Source organism: Calypte anna, chromosome 9 (genome assembly GCF_003957555.1).
Source record: "Calypte anna isolate BGI_N300 chromosome 9, bCalAnn1_v1.p, whole genome shotgun sequence".
NCBI lineage: Eukaryota > Metazoa > Chordata > Aves > Apodiformes > Trochilidae > Calypte > Calypte anna.
In genome coordinates, this window is record NC_044255.1 from 20,705,151 (window position 1) to 20,727,071 (window position 21,921).

Genomic DNA, 21,921 nt, shown 5'->3' on the forward strand with positions numbered 1-21,921 from the left:
TGTTACTGGCAGGTGTCTCCTGAGCTCTTACAGCTGAGGAGTTTTCTGGGATCAGAACTGCAGCTTCTTTAAACTACTGAGGATACTGTTTGACATATATATATAAATAAATTTGTAAGCTTAGCTGGTGAAATCATTCTTTCATGTAGTGGGCTGCAATCCCATGAAATCCCTAGAAAATTTTATTGCTTCTCTTAACAGTAGCAAGGTGTAAAGGCTTGTGTCAAGTTGACATTAACATCCTCTGTGATTTATGAAGTGCTCTTTAGACTGCAGGTGTGTCTGCAGTAAAGGAAAAATCCTGTGTTTACACTGGGGCTGCTCTGGAGCAGTGATTTGAAAAATCTCTTCCTTGATAAACCATGCAAAAAAAAAAAAAGTGCAGTTGTGTCTCCTCTGCCTATTAGTGGTGAACTGAACTTGGGTTTTTACAGTCATTCTTTCTCTGGTGATTGATTTAAAAGCAAGTCAGCAGATCTTCAGGGAAAGAATCACCAGGGGAATGCACTTACTGCCAGTGTTGCTGCAAATTTTATTCCCTCAAAATGAAACTGGAATGAAGATATCAGTAAATAATATTCATACAGGCTCCTAGATTTTTATCTTCTCTGTCTCTACCTAATGAACATCCCAAAGGAGAAACTCAGCCTCAGATATAAACCCTGCAGAAAGCCCTCATGTTCTGAACAGCTCCCTTCTCCTGCTGCCTCTGTTGCAGACAAGTGGTTTCTTAATATTAAATTACAATGGGTATTTTGTTGCAAGTCATTTTAAAAAATAACTGGAATAAATTTGAGTGGGATGGAGCATTGTGCAGTGACCCTAAATCTGGGTGGCAGAGTGGAGGAAGCAAGTTGGTGATTTCCTGGGTGTTGGGTTGCTGAGGTGTCTGCTGGCAGTTAGTACCTGGGCTGAGATGGAGTGAAAAAGGTGAGAGCAAACACTTCATGGTTTTTCCTCTTATTGTCTGTCTGACAGCTGATGATGTTAACTTGCTGTATCCTGGGAACTCTGCTGCAAGGGATTGCTTTGGTCATGGCCATGTGTGTTGGAAGCTGCAGTTGTGTTCTTTTTTTTTTTTTTTTAATTTCTCTTCACAAATCATGGCCAGCCTTGATTTTTGCCAAAAAGGGGGGTTTTGGTCCTTTTTCAGGTGCTGCTTGCCATGCTTTTTAAGCACTCTGAGATGTGGGATGTGTGAGCAGCTGGCACGCAGCCTGCCTGCTTTTTGCAGCCAGCTATGCAGGGCCAGACCTCAGCCCTTGCTGAGCTGCAGGGTGGAAATAAATATATGGTTTAACATCAGTTTAAATTTTTGTTCCTTAAGATGTATAAACAGGTTTTTAACAGATCTTTATCTGGGTGCCCCTGCCCTGCCACTCACTTCCAGTGACTCATGTGAGCGTTGGCCAGATGCACACAGCAGCTCCACGTGAGCTGATACCCTGGAAAGCAGAGAGGAATGGAGGGATAGAGGGGGGGAAAAAAAAAAGTTCTGCTTGCCAACTTTTTTTCCCAAACCTTGATTGTGGTGCTACCCCACAGGGTGTCCAGGGTGGCAGCTGTGGTCCTTGGAGCAAGGGATACCTCCCCTTACCCTGGTTCCTGTGCCTGGGGAAGCAAATAGGAGGGAAACACATGGATTTGCAGATCCTGAATTTTATGTAATAGATATATTTGTGTCTTCAGCGTTCAGAGTTGTCTCTGTTTGGGAGGTGTCTTATCTCTGGGGCTGGCATCATGCGCTGTGGTGACATTTAATGCTTTCTCTGCAGATAAACACCAAAACCTGGGGGTTTACGTAAGGAAGCAAGAACAGGCTTGTACCTGGCAGACAGCTCATCTGTGCTGGGATGCAGTGTCCCCTGGGCACCCATCTGCTGCTTGGATGGGGGAAGAAGCTGTCCTGTGGCTGGTGGTCCCACACTGGTGCATTGGGACCCCAAGAGGTGCTGGGGTGGTGCCCAACATCCCTCCAGCACCTGCTGCCCCCTCCCTGGCAAGGAGATGAGTTTTACCTCTGAGAATAAAAACTTGGGATTTAGAGTAGACACAAGTGAGGCAAAACTTGCTTAAAAAAAAGGTCATGGAGGGGATGGAGCAATGGCAGAAGAACCTGGTGTGGGTTCAGCAGTGAGCTGGTAGGTGGGGTGATGCCCCAGCGTGTGGACAGGGTTTACTGCCAAAAAGGGGTGCAGGTTTTTAATATTGAGATAATAATCTCGAGATAGCAATTTTATCAGCCTAATCTCTTGGCTCTACTGCTAAGAAAAGGTGTCTGAGAGTGGGGCTGGACAGGAATGAACCTGGAAGGGTCTCCTTGGAACCGCTTGACTGCGTGGTGTTGGTGTCTTCATGTGCAGCATTTGCACTTCTCTGCTCTGTGGCTGATTGTGTTCCTGCAACCCTTTTCCCTTAAAAACTTATCTTTTGAACTCTGGGGATGCAGCACTGACCTCATGGAGCTCCAGCAAATAAAGTCATGTTGTGCTTTTTGTATGATTTGACTGCCAAGCAGCTGGTTTGCATTGTCGTAGTGTAATAACATTCACTCTGTGTCCTCCATCCTTTTTTTTTACTGTGGGTAAAATAAAAAATACCCCTCAGCCCTAAGGAGCTGACTCTCTAGGGAGAGGCTGTAGTAAAAAGGTGATGTGAATAGTGATGGGGTGAGCTCAAGAAGGTCTCAGAGAGAGGAGGTGCAGAGATGAGGGTACAAAAACCTTCAACACTTTTTTGCAGGTTTACCCATCAGAAAGACATTTTCCCCTGGTTGTGGAGTCCTGCTTAGGCTATACTGACAGCAGTGAATATTCAGGATATTCGTGGGGTTGGGAGTTGTTTTTGTGGTTTATGCTGTTGCTGCTGGAAGAATAATTAAACTGTAATTCCCTTGATTGCATTTTGAAGGTCAATCTGTGAGTGGCCCTGATTCCTGCTCAAGGTTTTGATTTGAGCAAATATCCCTCTTGTGGGCAGCCCTGATGTGAGGACTTCCTTTTTTGGTGAAATAAGATAAATCCACTGATAAACCTTGGAGTGAGTGTGGGAGGGCTCCTGGTGCTGCTCCCCAGCTCAGGGGCTGTTCCAGGCACAGAGGGGTTGGGATGGGTGTCCCAGCACCCAGACAAAGAGCAGGATCAAGCAGACAGTGTCCCACAGAGCAGGGCTCTGCCAGCATCTCTCCAGGGGGGTGATTCACAGCCACTTGGTGGTTCTGGTTGTCCTGCCATGTGGGAACTTCTCAGCTCTTCTCTCCTTGGGGTCCTGCTGGTGATGTGACCCAGGGCTCCTTCCCTGCCACCAGCACTGGGGCATCACTGTGCCACTTTCCAGAACTTTCCCCCATTTTACCAGCTGGACTCTGGGGAGGATTTTTTTAGTGGGATTCTTTTGCTTTCCACCCTGGTTTTTATTTTTGACCCAGAACACAGCCTTCTTGTGAGCACACACTGCTGGTTGCCTCACTTGCCCATCAGAGGCACCTTGCAGTCAGCATCAGGTGGCCTGGCTCCTGCTTGCAGGACCCCACCATCCCCAGGAGACAAATAAACCAGCAAGGGGAATTAATTGCACACTTCCAACACTTCCAGTAACCTGGGGTGTTGTAGCCATGACATCACGTTGTCACCTTGCCCCATGTCCTGGGTAAAGGTCAGTTTCTCTCTCTCCTTCAAACAACTTGGAGTGTGACACACAGGAGATGAAACACGTGAGTGTTTTGGGCCTGCACTTTCCCTTTTAATTCACATAAAATGCAGTTACATGATGCTGTTGGCTTTTACCTCTGTGGAACACGAATCTGTTTTCCTTGGTGCTCCCTCGAGAAGCACCCATGGGTGCTGGGGTCTCTCAGGAAGTTCAGCTCTCTTTGCTGCAACTCAGAGGTGACTGAGACAACTTGGAGGGCAGGCAGGACATCATATAGTCTTTCCAGAAAGCAACCTTGGTCTCTTATTCCTCTTTCTGTCTATTTATGCAGGTTCTTAAGTATATTTTTCCATGAGAGAGATTTCCTGCAAATCGCTTTTTTTTTTTTCCTCTTTTTGCAAGGTCCCACCCAGCATTAAGTCTTACCAAGAAAGAACAGTAGATGACTCATGGTGGCTTTGAAATGTCTGTGGTTAGACCTGATCCTGCTGAGTTTTGGCAGCAGTTTTGGCCAGTGAGCCATTTTGTTCACTGGGAGAAAGAACCCACGAGATGGGAACTCCTGTCTGAGCCTGTTCAGGTTTCTTCTTCCTCAAACCTCTGGCTTTTTCAGTCTGCAAACAGCCTTTTTGTACGTGTAGAAAACCATCTGCACTTTCAGAGTGTTGCTGCCTCCAGAAGGCTGTGGCAGGTGAGGGAAAAATAGATTTAATCTGTGGTTCATGGTATGTGGCTCCCATCTTGCTGGAGTCTAGAGGGTTAAGTTTGTAAGTTATAACCTTAATGTACCAATACCCTCTAGGAACATGTGGAAAAATACTGTAGTGGAGTTTTCACAAGAAGAGAAAGAGCTGGAGGGAATCTCTGGCTTGTCCAGATACCTGTGTTGCTTGTAAGGTCTGAATAGTTGGGATTGGGGAGAGGAGCGAGGGGGGACCTGAGGCTCCATTTGAGTTCAGACCCAAGCATCCTCTTGCACTGCCTGCCACCAGCACATTTCTGTGCTACCTTGATGGAGGCATTTGTTTTCCCCTCTGAGAAAGGCAGTTAAAAAAGAAAAAATTGGGAAAAAAATTATATATATATATATATACACACATATATATATGAGGCATCTATTTTGTTCTAAGGAAGCTGTCAGTATTCTCAGTGTCTGTAAATGAACTATTTTGCATAAATTTGCCAGTGTTTAGTTGTATGAAGCAAAGAACATAGGGTAGCTTTTCTGTTTCTGCATGCTATTTCTTTATAATGAGCAATTTCCTATTGAATTTGCCTATGTTTGATTCAGCAAGTACTGATCTGAAACCTCAGGCATCCCTCCGGAGTTATTCTTGAAATCAGGACCAAATTTATATAATTATTTGCTCATCCTTAATTCTCATAATGAAGCAAACACTTCTTGACATTGAAAAAAGCAACATTTTTGTAACTTGAAAAAATTAAATGCAGTCATTAAGGAGGTTCAGTTTGGAGAGGTGCTAAATCCTGGTTTGCAGGCAGGGGGTACAGGAGCATTTTGGGGTGATGTGAGTGACTGCAGCAGGGCTTTGCAGCAGTGGCTCCAACTTGTGACAGTGCTCTTGGCATAGTGCAGGGGGGAATTTTGGGATGGGGAGGCAGCAGGGTGCTGGCCAAGAGAGGAGCTGGGATGGCTGGAGATGGATGGTATCCCCAAGGTGCCCTGGGGAAGCCACCCTGGGAGATGAGCCTGTGCCTTGAGCCCCTCAGGCAAGGTGGGAGCTGGGCTTGGCTGCTGCTTTACATGGGAGTGCTGCAAGTCCTGCTCTGGGGTGCTGCTGTTTTGTTCTGTTGTGGCCTTCTGCTCCTGCCAGTTGGTTGTATTTCCAGTGAAAATTATTTGAGGATTTCTATTAAATTAAAAAAAAAAAAATCAAAACCAACCTCCCAAAAAAACCCCTAAAAAATAATCGAGGCAACAGAAAAGGCATTTTATGGAAGCAATAAGCTATTAGTTCTGTTAGTAAAAATACATGGTCTCAATCTGCTGCTCCTTGTTGCTGTGATACCCACAGGAATGATTCCTCATTTCTTTGAGCAAGTCACATCCAGGGTCAACATAAAGTTAGTGCCTCCCTGTGTTTTGGTAACAGCGGGAGGAGAAAAGAGAAAACATGTTGCTTAATGGAAATGTGGCAATAAGCAGCAGGGGACACACCTGGAGAGGGGACAGTGACCTCCTGACAGGTATCTGTGCTTTGCAGAGCAGCAAGCACCTGTGCTGGGAGCAGGGCTGGGAAGTGATGCTGGGACATCCTGGTGCAGTCGCCCAAATCCCTGCTGGAATGCTGGCTGCAGGGCTCTTCCTGGGTCCAGCTTGGCTGGCAGGAATTGTGTGAGGATCTGTGTTTGCATTCATTAGCTGCCACTTGGCCCCGTGGTGGGATGGAGGTGCTGGGCTTTCTTCCAGCCACCAGAATTCCCCATGGGAATGCGTCTGGGCAGGTGGTGGTCACTGGAGCAAAGCCTGGGAGATGCCAGAGTAGTGTTGAGTGATGTGCAGGACATCAGCTGCCTGACTTCTATACATTTTGATCAGGAAGTTATGTCCTGCATTTATATGATGTGTTTGGCTATGTGTGAGTGGCAGCAGTGCGTGCCATCCAGCCATGGTCCTTGTCACCTCTGGTCGGTGTGGAGATGATTGATCCAAGAGCCCTTTGCATGATGTTATTGCCTTGGCAAGCTGCTGGGGTTTGGGATTTTAGAGAAAGCTTTTAGGGCTGAGCTCTGGGTGCCTGCCAGCATTCCCAAGTGCTGCATCCTTTGACCTTCCTACCACATGTGCTTTCTGAAGGAGGGACTTTATTTGCCACCCTCTGTTGTGGGTTTGGGGATGCTGAGGAGATGCTGATATCCAAGGTGTTGCCAACTGGTCCTCCTCACTCCCTCTGTAGCCCTGTGGGTCTCTGGGGGTGGATATTACTGAGCTGGATGCTGTGGGCATCCCCCAGCCTGGCTTTTGGGGGTGTTGCTGCAGGCTGGGGGGAGCAGGAGCCAGAAGAACCAGCCCGTCAGGGTGAGGTCAGCAGCCACTGCTCGTCTCTGGGTGTTGATGAGTTTTCATTTTGTGTCACTGTTCCATAAAGCAAATAAAATGAGTCCTTGGGAAGGGCCTGATGCTGGTCCTGGGTGTGGGGAAAAAAAAACAACCACAAGACCATGGGGGGGTTTCTGCCAACAGCAGTGGGCTGGTCCCATGTGGGGACAGCACTGCCTGTCACCATGACCCGTGCCTTACCTCATCACTTCCCTTGACCTGCCTCTTGAGATTTGTCTTGCCTTTTCTCTAGCACAAACACTGGGTAAAAGATCCTGCAGGACCAGGTGGGCTCTGCCCTGGTACAGATTGCACAACAGGCACCTCCATAGATTCCTTTTTTTTTCTCCCAGGCAATCCCAGTCTGGAATGATCTTGTCCCCTCTTGCAAACAGTCTGTGTGGATTCCCATGGCTTGGCTTTTCCTCCAGGCAGACTGGTGGCTTGGCAGAGAGCCTCACATGGAGAGGCCTGTGGAAATCAATAAAGGACTCTGCTGCCATCATTAAAAGGGAGAAATGCTAATTGGTTCCTGCTTTTAGAAGTATTACTGTGAAGTATAGGACATCCATGAGAATAATAGTTTTGGAAGCAGCATTTTTAAATGTTTTACTTTTATCAAGGCCAAAGATAAGAAAATTCAGTCAGGGTTTTGTCTGAACGTGATGTTTATTGTCAATTTGGGTTTGTATTCAGGTTCTTCTCCAGCTCCAGATCTTTCCAGGGTGGGAGCAATGCTTTGGTTCTTACTAAACCCTAATCCTGCTGCGTTGTTCCTGCAGTATGAGCATCCAGAAGGGCAGATTTTCAGGAGGCGTCTTCATTTGCCATGCTGGCTGCTTGCTGCTCTGGCTACATGGTTTCTGTGTGTACTGAAATGAAGAGCAGGGTTAAGTCTTTGCTGAGCATTTTTTCCAACCTCCTTGCCCTTTTTTTTTCATATTTAGGGAGCGTAACATTCTGTCTGCTACCTGCAAGAGCCCTTAGATTTTTGATTAATTAGTAGAGGAGATTCGGCTGAAATCAGTACGTGTCCTTTTTGCTCTGTATGTGTGCTACGTGGATTTCCTGGGCTGGAAAAGCAGAACCCTCTGTGGAAGTGGGGAACTTGAGCCCAGGGAACATCTCCTGGCTCCTCAGGGGAGGTTCCACACCTTCCAAGGGGCCATGGAAAGAAGGTGTGCCAGGGGGTAAATCCAGGGCTGGTTACAAGCCCAGCTTCTCTTGAGGGATGCAAATAACTCCTCAAAGAGGGCTCTTGTCAGCCTGAGGTATTTTTCCGTGAAGGAATGATCCAAAGCCAATTTTATGTTGAAATTGTGAGAAATGGAATGGGGGAAAAATTGACATGGAAAAGCTTCATCCCCTCCAGGCAGGGCAAATAGGTGTTGAGGGCACGATGTGTATTTTGTCCTTGGCATCTCCCCTCTATGGCACCCAGGCTCCTGGCAACAGTGGGAGGAGGAGAGAGGAAATTAATGGTTCGAGTAATTTGTGGGTTTATTGCTTTTATTTGTTGGGTTTTTTTTTTCCTTTTTAATAACCTCACTGCCCTGTTTCAGCCTGAGCCTCTGTTTTGCTCTATGCAGACAGGGAGGTTTGCGTGGGTCCCAGCACCAGCCCTGCCTGTGGGACAAAACCAAGTCTGGGAACTGAGGTCACTTGTCCCAGCCCTTGCTGAAAGGTCACTGCACTGGGACAGAGATGTCATGAGAACTGGAACGAGGGGAATTTTTTTTAGGGATTATGGTGTTTCTAGCCTCAGGGATGGGAGTTGATGTAGAGCCTCCAACCCGGGGAGGCATTAGCAGGAAATGCCTCGTTGTACTGGATGTATTCCCCTCTCCTCTTTCCCAAACGAAGGCTTTCTCTGTTTCTTAGCTCTGGGTGGTGCTTATCAGCATCATAACCTCATTAAGGAGCAATGATGAGCTGAGCTGGTTGCAGATCTGCTGTGAGACATGAAAGAGAATAAACTTGGGCTGACCAATTTTTAGGTAGTCTGTGCTGCTGCCAGCTGCATTTCACATCAAGACTTGAATGTCTTCAAAACACAGAACTGCTCATGAGTTTTGTATTTTCTGCTTTCATTTTCCATGCCATTAAAGCCACGGTTTTCTTGTCCTATGCAACAGGTAGAAAATGACTGTTCCTGTGGTGAGGGCTGAGATTGTTGTATGATCCTTTAAGCAGTAACCAAAATGGGATTAAAGCATAACCAAAATGGCAAATGCCAAAACCAGACATCAGGTTTGCAAAGCTGCAGGATTTGAGCCAGGGTTTTGCAATAAATTCACATGGGCTTGGTAGTTAATATAGTCAACTTTTGAGTTTTCTAATTTTTCCTATAGCTGAAACCTTGATTTTTGGGTGCAGTCACAATTTGCAACACATACATCTTACTAGTTGAAGAGGTTTGGTGCCCACGTGTTGTGAACTCCTGGCAAAGGGAGTGGGGAGCTTAAGTTATGTTTGGAAGGGGAAATGATTAATCTGGAAAGTGGACTGGGCAAAGGTGGTATCAGCAGTTTGTTGGGGTTTTAAGTATGGTTTTTTTCCCCTTCAATTGGTTACCATCTCCCTTTTTCCTTGTTTGTTCATTCTTTCTGAAGAAAATGTCCCACATGCTCCCAGTACTTGCAGCCTGGGTCTCTCTCTTGCATTCCCAGCACCATGTTCTTGTGGGTCAAATGCTTTAGTTCTGACTCCTCTCATCTGTTGCACCCCCTCTCCCCTTCTGCCTTGCAGGCAGTAGCTGTGTGTGTGCATCTTGGCACAGGTTTTGCCTTTGCTGGCATTGCTGGTTCTTGACCCACTGAAACCCTAATCTGTCTTTTCAATTTTCTTTTTTTTTATTTTCCTTTTTAATTTTTCTCTCCATCAATCTGCTGCTTATTTTCTATTCCGGGTATTAGCCAAACACTGAAATATAGCACTTGTTGCTAATGAATTTCATCCTATTATTTCCACCCTACTGAGATTTTGCCACTATAATTTGAATTTTCTCTCTCTCTCTCTCTCTCTCTCTCTCTCTCAGTCCTTCACATAATTGCAGCCTCCAAAGCTGGTGATAGCAGCAGGCTTTATGAGCTGGTTCTCTAGTCCATCATTAGTGCAGGCAGTGAGTGGCACTGGCTGGATGGAGCCTCTTGGATGCTGTTTTGCTGCTGAATCACAGAGCAGGGCTCTTGGCACATGTTTGGACCCAGCCTGGTGCAGATTAACCCGGACACATTCCTTAGGTTGCCTTTGGGAATGCAGACAGCAGCCACGTGGAAACTCTGGCCAAGAGGCTAAATGGCTCTTACCAAGCAGAGCAGGATGAAACAATCTGCAGAAGTTTTCAGAGGCTTGTGCTGCACCCCATCTTTCCAGCTGGCTTCTTGTGCCGTCCCTGCCTGGGGCTGGGTTTGCCCTGTGCCCTCTGGTCGTGTCAAAGGGTTCTTGGGGCTCCTGGCAGGGCTGTAGGCAAGTCATGTTTTCCTTCCTAAACCTATAATCTGGCTCTAATCTCACCAGGAGGGAATTTTGCTGCTGGGACTGAGTCAGATCCAACTGCATCTGGGCTGTGCTTTATCCCAGGACTTGGCTGTGCCAGCTGGGAAAACAGCTTTAGCTTAAAAATAATAATAACAGTAATAATATTCCTGAGTTATGCAGTCCTGCTGTGGTCCTTAGCAAATAATTGTTGCATACAGTGGTTAATTGTTCACCCATTAACCAACTGTGTTGATTAATCTGGCAAGAGGAGCCTGGCTGTACCTGGCACAGGGGGAGGGGAGGATGCACATCCTTCCTCTCTTGGCTCCTGGCCACCAGCTCTTCCTCCAGCCCTGTCCATGTGGTATTTGTCTACTGGTTTCCTTCAGGGGTAATTGCTGGCACAGCACGTCCCACGTGTGTTTGGACTTCTCTTATCTTTGACCAGGTGGAGCTGCTCTCTTGGAAAGTGCACTGAGTTTCCACGAAGCAAGAGCATCTCTTCAGCATTTAAAAAAAAAACAACAGCAAACTCAACCAAACAACCCAACTGTGTTTGCTTTCTAAGTGTGAATACAGACAGAGAAAATGTAAAGCAAGATGCTGCTTTATTTTGAGCTAGAGATGGCCAAAAAATAAAAAGGAAAAAAAAAAATCAAATAAAATAGGATTTTATTGCATACATCTGTGCAAAGAATCACTGCTGCCCAGTGTCAGGGTGTAGTCCTCCCCAGGGTTATTTTAGACATCCTGATAGCCTGGCCTCCCTCCCAGGACTGCTGTTTATTTATGCCAGCTTTCTAGAGAAAAAAATTGTGTGAAACAATGATATTTAGAAGTTAAAAAAAGTGATGTTTCTGATGTGAAACTCTGCAAAAAACACTGCAATTCTTCTGGAGTGAGCACCCTCACATCATACCCGAAGCCAGTTGATGTCTGGTGGAATGACTTCACTGCTGGTAGAAAAGAAAAATTAATTTGAGGAGCAGTGAAATTTCCCTGCAATGTAAAAATAGCAACAGGTAAAGTAAAAAACTCCAGGCAGTGAGACCTGGCTTCTGTAGGGAGGAGATGTGGGGCTGTGCCCATGCCAAGTTCCCAGTGCAAGGAAGCTGTACAGGTTGGGGAGAGCTGGGGGGGGAACATCAACAGCTTCATTCATTTGCAGCTCATCTGCAAGGATTAATTCCAACCCTTTTTTTGGAGTTATTCAGACTTGAAGGGAGGTGCTGGCCCAGTGTGTTCCCAGGCTGGTCCTGAAGCCACCTGTGTAGTGGTGGCATTCCCAGGCACAGTAGAAGGTGGCAGAGCCACCTCAGTGCCCTCATTTCTACAATGGAACTGTTGTTTCTGCATTTGCTGTGGTATAACTGATGAGACTGACCCAGTTTTTCTTGATTCAAGTCTGTGTGCAAATGGATTTTTATTTTTTTTTTCTGAAGGCAGCTGATCTTAACATAGTTTGGGGCTTACATGGCACTGAGCTTCTGGAGTAATAAAATTACATATTTGTTTCAAGAGGAAACAATACTGAAGAATGCTCTTTCAAAGGCAGCTAAACATGGGGATTATTAACATGTGAAATTATTTCCAAATTACAGCATATCCAGCTCTGTCTACGGAGCTCACTCCAGAAGAATTGCACAGTGTTTTTTGCAGTTTCACATCAGAAATGTCACTTTTTTTTTTTTTTAAAACTTCTAAATATCATTGTTTCACACAATGTGAGAGCTTCCACAAGTATAAATGGGCATCCTTGTGTTGGCTTCACTAATAAGTTGCCAGTTTGTCCCCTCTGGATGTTGTCAGCATAGCTGTCAAGCTGTGACATTTTATTGCAGAGCAGAACCAAAATTGAAGAGACTTCTGACCACATAGATGGCCAGGAGCTGGAGTTTGGCTGTGGGCAGGGATGATGAGGAGGAAGAAGCAGCATTGAGTATTTGCAGAGTGCTGAAAGCTTTGCCATTGGTGTTGGTGGACATGCCTCACATCTTAAATATTTTTGCTGTTTGCTTGTATTTTAATTTTTCTTCTCCCTTCCCTGTTTCTCTCCTGACTCAGACTTTTGGCGTGGGTGAGAACGAAGGTGGGAAGTGTTGTGTTTGTCAGTGCCCAAACATCTCCAGGAGCCACATCCTTCCCTGTGCCTGCTGTCTCCATCATGGGGGGGGTGGGGGTGGGCTGGTCCCCTTCTGTTCAAGGGGTGGGAGCTTCCCAGGGGGGTGTCAGAGGGGGTAAAGACAAGCTCATTGCTCCAAGGCTTTCTGTGGGTGTCAGGGTACCCCTGCTCCATGGACAGGAGGCCTTATGGCTGTGAATTCTGAGAGGATGGAGCTGTGGGAAAGCAGGAGACCAGTAGATGCCATGGGCCGTGGTGTGATGTGTGCACAAATAGAGGAAGTCTTAATAATGCCAGGAGTTTGTCTCATGAGGTCAATCAAAGGAAGAACACTTAACAAAAACACCTCCTGATTTTTCTGAGCAAGCTTTTCCTCCATGCTGTGAAACCTGGGAAATGCCACTGTGTGAATTAAGTTCAGGATCTGGCCAGGTGTTCATGTGGTTTGTGCTTTTTCTGGTGCATTGTTGTTAGTCCAGAGCTGACCAGGCAAGTTGCTGAAGAAGCTTCCTTGTTTGCTTTTGAAATCAATATGTGAAAGTTCTCCTAAGCCATAACCAACCCCCTGCAGGTTTTTATAAGTGGAAAGTGAAATATTATGTATTTCCCATTGTAAAGGACAACCAGAGTGTACAAATCCTATGGTTATGGGCATCAGGGGTAATCTTTTCTTGTAGCCTGAAGCTACCTTTGATTTTCCAACTGTGGTTTACAGTAGCTGCAGGCTGGATATTCTGCTTTGGGTGTGGAGGATGGGGATAGTTGGGATGAATGTGGGTAAAGAGCTGAAGGTGTTTCCTTGGCCCTGCTGTGCCAGGGGGTTGGTGACAACCCTGCTCCTTCTCCTTCCTCCCTAGCCCCCCGTGGCTCTAGCACGTGGGTCCCTGAGATGTCACTGAGAGCTGAAGGCCATGCAGCTACATCGAGGCTAAAGAAAATTGCTGCAGACATGAGCAACATCATTGAGAGCCTGGACACCAGGGAGCTCCACTTTGATGGGGAGGAGGTGGACACAGAGGTGCTGAATGACCCAAAAGGTGCCGGTGAGTCAACACTCAGATGTTCTTACTCTGTGTCCCTCCTTGATTTAATGACAGGTAGGATACAACCACAGTGGTTTTCCCAAGCCCAGCTGTTGGCCCTATTTGGGGACCAGGAGGCATTTCTTAGCACTTCATCTTTTCAAGTCTTTTCAAGTCCCTTCTGTGAAAGTTTGTCTTTAAGCTCTCTCAAATAAAACCTGGGACGTTTTAGCGGGATAAATGCTGCTGTGTGGATGCTTCCATGTTTTTATTGCAACTATCTGCTGGCTTTCATGCTTTTGTTGATGGTTCCAAGGCTGTTGAGCTAATGGAGTTTTCCTTCCAGCATGCTTTCCCTTCTCTGCCATCTATCACACGTGTGGCTTCAAGGAGCCAGGGACACAGACGTACCTCACAGGATGTCCTGTCCGAGTCCGGGTCCTGGAAGTGGAACGCTTTACTTCCACCAAGAAGGTCAGGATTTGCAGGAATCTCATTATCTTCCCATGGAGTTGTATTAAAATGCTGTTTGGGGGTTAGTTTTGTCACTGTTTTGTTTTTTTTTTTTGAGGCTAACAGCCCTTGTGGTGATGTTCTCTGCAGGTACCAAGCCCCAATGTCTACACAATCGAGCTGACCCATGGAGAGTTCACCTGGCAGGTGAAAAGGAAGTTCAAGCACTTCCAAGAGTTTCACAGGGAGCTGCTGAGGTACAAAGCCTTTGTACGCATCCCTATCCCAACCAGGAGGTGAGTGCAGCTCCGTGGATGGTGGAATTTGGGTGGGTATGATCTCCTTTTCTCTTTTAATAGCATACTGGTGGTGCAAGCATCTTGCTGCTGCCTCAGAAAGCACCTTGGGTCCCAAGTCATCAGCTTTGGAGTTGAATTTGTCTTGGGCTTGGGGAAATTGTTGGTGCTCTGTGGTTTTTATTTTACTGGAAGTTGTTGGTGCTCTGTGGCTTTCTGCTGGATGCAGGAGGTGTGGGGGTCCCTGGCTTGGGTGGTCAGCACTGTCCGTGTTTGCCTTCATGCTAGGGGTGGCTGGAAGCTTAAGAGGAAAGAAGTGGAAGACAAGTGTTGTAGGTCAGCAAGTGCCTTCTGATGTGGAGAAATATGGGGAGATGACATTAGGAAAGGTGAAAACATGAGGGGCTAAGGGTGGGGGAGCATAATGCCCTAAAAGTAGGGTTTAAGCTTTAAAAGCTTTTTTCCTTAAAAGAGCAAAAGGAGGACCTTGAAAAAATCTAACTCTGATTTTTGTGTTGCATATTTGTTTGTGAGCCAGTTGGAGCCCACTGTCTCCTTAAATGAATCCACACTTGCCTTTTTTTTTTCTTTTTATATATTATTTTTTCTCTCCTGCCTACCCATCACTCAGCTTTGAAAGAGCCTGGATGGGAAAAACAAAAGCATTGCAGAAGGGCTCCATATTAAGGCATGTGCACGGGCTCCCAGTGCTCAGGCTCAATTCTGGGGTTTGTTTTTCCTTCCAGCCACACAGTCAGAAGACAATCCATCAAGAGGGGGGAACCAAGGCAGATGCCCAGCCTGCCACACACCTCCGAGAGCACAGTCCGGGAGGAGCATTTCTCCAGCAGGAGGGTAAGAACCCAACTCCCTCCATGGAGGGATGCTCAGGGGGGGTCTTCTGAGGTTGCAGAGATGCCAGACAGGTTGCTTGCAAAGCCCCCTGCTGTCAAAGCCTTGGTTTTATTATCCTTATGGCTTTTTGCTTGATAAACTTAGGTTTTGAGAGGTCCGCCGTGTAAAGAGGAGGGGGATGCTCTTTGAGTGGGGTTTTCCCACTGTGAGCTCAGAGTGGGAGCTCCTCCTCCCACCTGCTGTGATTTAAAGAGAGGAGAGGCAGTTTGTCAAGTCAGGCTGCATGACTTGACCCTCTGGTCATCAAAACCTGAGAGATTTTGGTCCTGTCCTCAGAAAGAGGAAATGACAGTCAGGCTCTTGATGCTGAAGTGGGCAATTTTAGCTGAGCCACACGTGTTCTGTGTAACTTCATCAGAAGTTAACAGATGGGGCCTTCTATGGAGAGGGTGGGTGTCTGTCTTCCTACCTCTTCATTGCAGCTTTGCTGTTTGCATTAAAAAAAAAAAAAAAAAAAAAAAAAACGTCTGTTTAAAAAAAAAAAAAAAGCCAAACCCAACCCTATGTTTGTTCATGCTGTGTTACCATTCTCTCTCTGCTGTTGACTCCCTCCCTTAAGGCTGAAGCCTCAAGTCCCAGCAGGTTGTATCTGGTGACACAGAGTGCTGATAGCCCTCCCTTGCCTTACATGGCTCTCCTGCTGCAGAGGAGGTTTCAGGAGGGAGATCTTGGTGTAAAAGAGGAGAAAAATGTTCAATCGTAGAATGCCACGTTGGAAGGGACCTCAGGGATTGTCTGGTCCAACCTTTCAGAGTAGCAACACAGTTTAGATGAGGTGGCCTTGTCAAGTTGAGTCTTACAGGTGTCCAGTGTTGAGGAATCCACCACTCCCTTGGGGAGGTTGTGAATTGTTATTCCAAGGTTTTCTAGGTATTTCCCCATCACCACTACCTTGGTTTCCTTGTAGGAATCTTGTACCTTTTGGACTCTCTCAGCCTCTTTCCAGAGCAGAGATGCTCCAGCCCTCTGATCATCATCATGTCCTTTTCTGGACTGCTCTGACAAGTCCCTGTCCTTCTAATGTCCCATGGCATTCAGTTCTTTTCAGTTCCTTTGGTGTCCTGTAGGACTCTGCCTGGTTTCCCATGCCCAGACAGCTGAATCTCTTTGCCCATGAGGATGAGAAAAGATCCCCTCTCTCCTGGGATGATTTCTTCTCTGCTTCTGGCTGCACTGGACAGAATTTCCAGCAAACTGGTGGCCTCTCCACTGTCCTTTCTGTGGCTTTGGGACAGCACAACGTGGTTGCTGTGCTACTCCTCACCCCATGAACCTGGTGTTTTGTTTAAATAGGCTCTCTCAGCTGTGTCTCAAACAGTGTTTTCTCACAAGATGCATTCCTGGGGGTGAGAAACAGCCAGTTCTGATTTTGTATTTCCAATTATTCTGAAACTTGAGCACAGTCAAGAAATTTGACCTCTAAAATGACAGTGGCAAGGAACAGGGCAGCTGCTGGAAGGTACAAACACGGCTCTGTGAACAATAAACAACCTGTGATCCAACTGTTTATGCTGCTGGGATGAAATCTGTGAACACATAATAATGTATTTATTTATCCATTCAAGCAGGAAAATGTGCCTGGATTCTAGATTTCATCCTGATGCCAGGCAGTGGGATTGGGGCCTTTTTTCAAGAAAATTCCTGCATTTTATCTGAGGATTCCATGTTCTAATTGCAGAAACAGCTGGAAGACTACTTGACAAAAATCCTGAAAATGCCAATGTACAGGAACTACCATGGAACTGTAAGTAGAAATTAGTTTGTTTAAATGATTAAGGAATATTTGCTTTGCAAATACTGAATGCATTGGAAGAAGGCATGCAGCTCCTATAAGAAGCATTTTAGCTTATTTCTCTAACATGGATGTAATATAATGAAAACCAAAGAAAAACTGAACAGCTTGCTCTTGGAGGTCCCCATTACAACCCAGTGACAATCTCCTCAGGGTAATCCAGTCCCCACAGGTGATTGTACATGTACAATGTAGGGGGTTGCTGTTTAATTCTGGGCAGTGTTTAAAATGAAATCTTAAATTTTTAAGTACTGAAACAGCTGGAGTCCTAACTCTATGTGTAATTGCTCTTTCAGTCTGGGCTTTGTGCATAGTCCTGGGTGCAAATTTGTCTTGGGTTCCTGTTCTGTGCAAATTCCCTGGAGTCTGGTGATGCTGAGTTTGTAGGAGTGATACCCATTCACCTCTGTGGGTGTTTTGTCCCCTCTCAAGGGAAATGGGAATTGTCTCGTTTCCCCAAGTCCTCTTGATATGAGGAGAACTGTTGAATCCAACTTCAGGTCTATTTTAAGCAAAAATATTTCCTTTGAAAGCCATCCTTGAATATTTCTTCAGTAGTCGTCACCTGTCAGCAGCAGCTGTAACATCTCTCTGGGATGCTAATTTTTTTCCTTTTTTTTTTTTTTTTTTTTTTTTTGGCTCAATAATGACTGTATTACTCCATCAGCAAACCCCTGTGCATTCATGGGAGAGCTGACAGAGCTTGGTGATGATTCTGAGCAACTGGGAACACTGGGTTTTCAAACAAGGCAGAACTGTAGGCTAAACTCAGGGTATCTGTAACAATCAGCTCTCCACTTTGATTTTTTTTGTTGTTGTTTGGTAGGAACCCTGCTCTTTTGCTGGATTTCAGTTGTGTAGTGATGTTGGGGAGCTTGTAGCTGGATGTGGTGCCCAAAAGCAATGTGTGCTCTTGTTGCAGAGCTCCCTGTGTTCAGCACTGCTTCTTGTATGGGACACGTTGTTCACCCAGCTGGCGTGCGTTGGGTTGCAAGAAGCCTTTGAGTTCTGGGCTGGGAGGAACTGTGTTTTTTAGAGTGTTTCTTGTGGGGACAGGCTGTGGAGCTTCAGTCACCGCAGTCAAGAGCTGTGTTAGTCTGCACGTGGAAAACAGTCATCTTTTGTTCTCAAAGCAAGACTGGGATAAGTTGGCAATTTTGATCAGCAGCATATGCAGAGCGGGGGAGAGTTGTTTTACACTGCGCATCCGTCTTGTCACTCTTAGGCAGGCATTGGGGTTTGGGTTTTTTGTTTTGTGGGGTGGTTTTTTTTTTGACAATTTATGCTTGGGAAGAACGTGGGTGATGTTTGACCAGGCTGTGGTTTGAAGCAAGCTGCTGGGGTGGGGGCTAGGCGAGGAGATGAGTGGCCCTGCCATGCCCGGGCAGCTGTGGGGTGCTCCCCTCCTCCTGTGCTGAATCACCCTTCTGTCCCCAGAGCCAGATGTCACTTTGCACATCAAATTCTCAGTTTATTGTTGCTTTTCTCTGGGTTTGACCTCGGCAAAGTATTCAGTGAAGACTTTGCTGCTAATGACAGTGTCACTGCAGGCAATGCTGGAAGAAAGCACAGGGAGAAAAATGTTTCCTTGAAAAAAAGGCAACACCAGAACAACTCCCACCGTTCTCAAAATAGAGGTTAAAGTGAAGATTTCAGGCATTTTCTTTAGAACTAAATGAGGGCTTTGCTCTTCCTGTGGCTGAGAAGTCTTGCCTTGATGCTGACCAATGCTGTGTAACTGTCTTCATCTTGGAGCACATTTTGACCTCCGTGCATTCCTCTCAGCAAATCTCTGCACCAAGGTGTTCTGTAGAATCCTAAATTCTTCATGAAATCAGGCATGGAGTTGCAATGGTAAGCTGTGACCTGCTGGTGTGTGTTGCCCTTGGTCCTTTGTGAAGAGCCTGCTTGGATCAGTCTCATCTCCTGGGAGATGTGTTTGCATCTGACCTGCAAAATTTCATTAATTAGCTTTTCTCCTAAATTTATCTTGCATTTGGGGTTAACTTACGATTTGTCAGTGAGGGAGTCACCACTTTTTCCACTGTCTTGAGGACACTTTGTGCACTAGGAAGGTTGAACCTGTGAGTTGAAAGTGTAGGAGTTTTGCAGACCTGATGTACCCAGTGGGTTCAAGATTTTGTCCATGGATACCACATGGCACTGTAGAGCTTGTACATCCTCAAGTCCTTCTGGGTGACTCCTGCAGAATGTTTTTTCAGTAGGCTCACAAAGCCTCCTGAAGCATCTTTGTTTAGAGATGGACCAAGTGTCCCCTACTTTGGGTAGTTGATTAAATTTACAGATTTCTCACACTTCTGTTAATGTCTCATCAGTCACTGTAACCAAGCATTTTGTGTAGGTGTGTATTTTGTGATCAGACCCCAGATTTTATAGTCTTTAACTATTTTACATTTTTTTCCCCTTAGCTATGTGATTTATGATTGAATTTCATGTCTTCTAGTCCTTTCCAAAGCCTTTTTATAAAACTTCTGAGCAGAGGTGCTTCAAGACAGCTACTGTTAAAATCAGCATTGTGGGACTCTGTGTGTTAATTGTCCACATGTTTTTCTTGGAAATGGAAACTGGGGCAATACAGCCCCAAAACATTAGAAAATGAGGCATGTAGACTTGATTGTATTTCTTACCAAAATTTTAATCATTGGACCTTTGTGTAATTTTTTAATTTTTGCCTAAGCTGCAACAGCTGAAGGCTGCCCAAGCAAAAGGAAAAATAAGATTTTGTTGAACCAAAATTTGCCCATCTGTAACATTTTGTATGAGCTTTCATAACTGAGTGTAAAAACCTTGTCCTAAGGGAAAGCATGGCAGTGTCAGAGCATCTCAGACGTGGGAGTGTGGCTGCTGGTTTGCCTGCAATAGGGCACTTGGATCTCCAGACTGCTGCAAAGGTCCCTGCCCAATCATTCAGTATTTTCAATTCATGCACTTTGCAATACAGCACATTCTGTATTTTGAAAAAACTGCATTTGGCATAAGCCAATTTTGTATATAAGAAATACCTGGCATCTTCCTGCTGAATGATATTACTCTGCACAGTGGTGGATTTTCATTTTATTACCAGCCACTGCTGCCCAGCAACTCTTTATGGATTTCTTCTTTTTTAACCCTCTAAACTGAAAACAAGCATCAGAATGAAAACGCAGTGTGGGGCTGTGGAATTCATTCTAAAATGCAGATGCTCTTTGAAATTGTTGCTTCAAACCACAAGTGCAGGCAGGCTGGAGCAGTTTAAAACTGTGGCCCCATCCCACCTTCCATAGTTTCTTTCCACAGCTGATCACTCCACTCTTTTTTTTTCCTTTTTTTTTTTTCCCCTCTTTTTCACTGCTATGCCAATCCCATTGAAACTGCATTCTCCAGCCCTGTATCTCATACTTCAAATATTCTGCTGGGGATTGCTCTGAAACTGGAGCAGGATGCCAGCTCCTGGGAGGCAGCTGGACAGCACAGGAATCCCGATGGGAAGGAGATGAAAGCACTTGGCTCTTCTGCCTTCCCCTCTCCATGTGCCTGTGGATGACCAGCACCTTGGATGACAGGCACTGTCACAATAAAAATAGCTAAGGCAGTGATATCTCTACCAATAAATCACTTCATCAGATATTTTCCAATGTGCTGAGGAATTTTCCTGCTAACTGGTGGAGTTTATTTATGTTCCCTTTGCAAACCACCACTCCTAATTGGAGCTGCTTGATCAAAATGTTGGATGGACTCCTGTCACCATCATAACTGCTTCAAAGACTCCTTGGCTGAAGAGCAAGTTTTACTGCACTGCCAGATCTTGCTTCCATACTGCAGTAGTAATTTTGTTTCTGCAGGTAATTTCCCCTCTTCTTTTTGTTTTTTTTTTTCCTTTCTTCAAGGAAAATTATTTCTCTGCAAGCAGTGCTCCTCAAATTTTTTTTCCCCCCATCCTTTTGGTCACAGCCAATGTTATCAAAGGCTGTTGACAGAAGCTTGTTTGTTCTGTGTGTCTGATGTGACAGTGATGTCTGGTTTCTGCTTGGTCCGTTAGGGAATACCAGTCGTTTTCTGAAGAAATAAAAATGGGATCTGGGATAAAGAACTGGCCTGAAACTTCCCTTGGCATCTCAGAGTTTGTAGGACATGCTGGGTTTTCAGGTGCTCCCCATCCCATTCCGAGTGTCACTGCAGAAACAGCTGAGATGTTTGTGGAGGTCGCTGCTGATGCTCTCCCAGGAGCAGGGATAGCAAGGTGGCAGTAAAAGCATCAAATAACTTGTTTTATCCACTGCTGAAAACAGGCTGGAATCACCCCAAAATGAGGACATTAAATCTGCCTCTACTGAATAGAGATTACTTTGTCCCTGAGCTCCTCAAAGGAGAACAAGAGATCCTTTCTCCAGCATGTGAGAAGTTTGGGGAAGTTGGAGGAGCAGCTGAGCATGAGGAAGAATCTTCTCTCCTACTGCTTCTTCTCTGGGGCAAATGTGATGGTGTTGGAGAGGGAACCTGAGCTGGTGTCACCATCACTGGAAGTCAGACTTTTTGCCCCCCAACTATGGATATGTTTTGTTCCACTTTCTTCAAGACTAGGGGGGCCACCCATGTCATTCCTGTGCAAAACTGGATGTTGCTGATGAGGGTCCTGAGGTTGGTTTGCCATAGAGTAGGTGACAGCAGGAGGAGAGAGCCCTTCCTTGGGTGCTGGCACCTGAGCTACGGTGGGGCATGGGTGGGCATGGCCTGAAGCTTTCCCTGAGGCTTCCTCTTGTCCCTGATGGGGTAGGGAGTGTAAGTTGAGTCCTGGGCTTTAGTGCCAACTGGCTTGGTTGCCAAAATATGTGGTTAGAGGGTTCCCTCTGGCTTGGTCTCTGCCCGGAGGATAGGGCAGCTCCTGCCCTCTCCCTGCCCTCACCACCTTCCTGCACTTGAAAGCTTTGGGTGCAGATGAGCCTCTGCCATGCCAAGCAGCTTCTGCTCCAGCCCTGCCCTACAGGGGACACCGTGGGACAGACATTTCTCCCTGCTGGTAGGGCCTAGGGAGACTGTCACCAGCAGCCTGTCAGGAATGTCCTGCTGTGCCAAGAAAAGCCTTGCTCAGTCCAAGTGGCCTGGTGTCCTAATTTTAGAGGTGAACGTCA

At 46.0% G+C, this 21,921-nt stretch overlaps 1 protein-coding gene across 3 annotated transcripts in view; it reads left to right on the plus strand.

Moving 5' to 3' along the window:
• The window catches only part of PLD1 (phospholipase D1), a 68,900-nt gene that overhangs the window by 13,141 nt on the left and 33,838 nt on the right, over positions 1–21,921 (plus strand). For all 3 annotated transcript variants that reach the window (XM_030456099.1, XM_030456098.1, XM_030456100.1), the window contains 5 exons: positions 13,172–13,357; positions 13,683–13,810; positions 13,940–14,085; positions 14,832–14,940; positions 16,679–16,744. In XM_030456099.1, coding sequence (XP_030311959.1) covers positions 13,204–13,357; positions 13,683–13,810; positions 13,940–14,085; positions 14,832–14,940; positions 16,679–16,744 — 603 coding nt within the window. In that variant the 5' untranslated portion in view covers positions 13,172–13,203. The remainder of the gene's footprint in view (positions 1–13,171; positions 13,358–13,682; positions 13,811–13,939; positions 14,086–14,831; positions 14,941–16,678; positions 16,745–21,921) is intronic.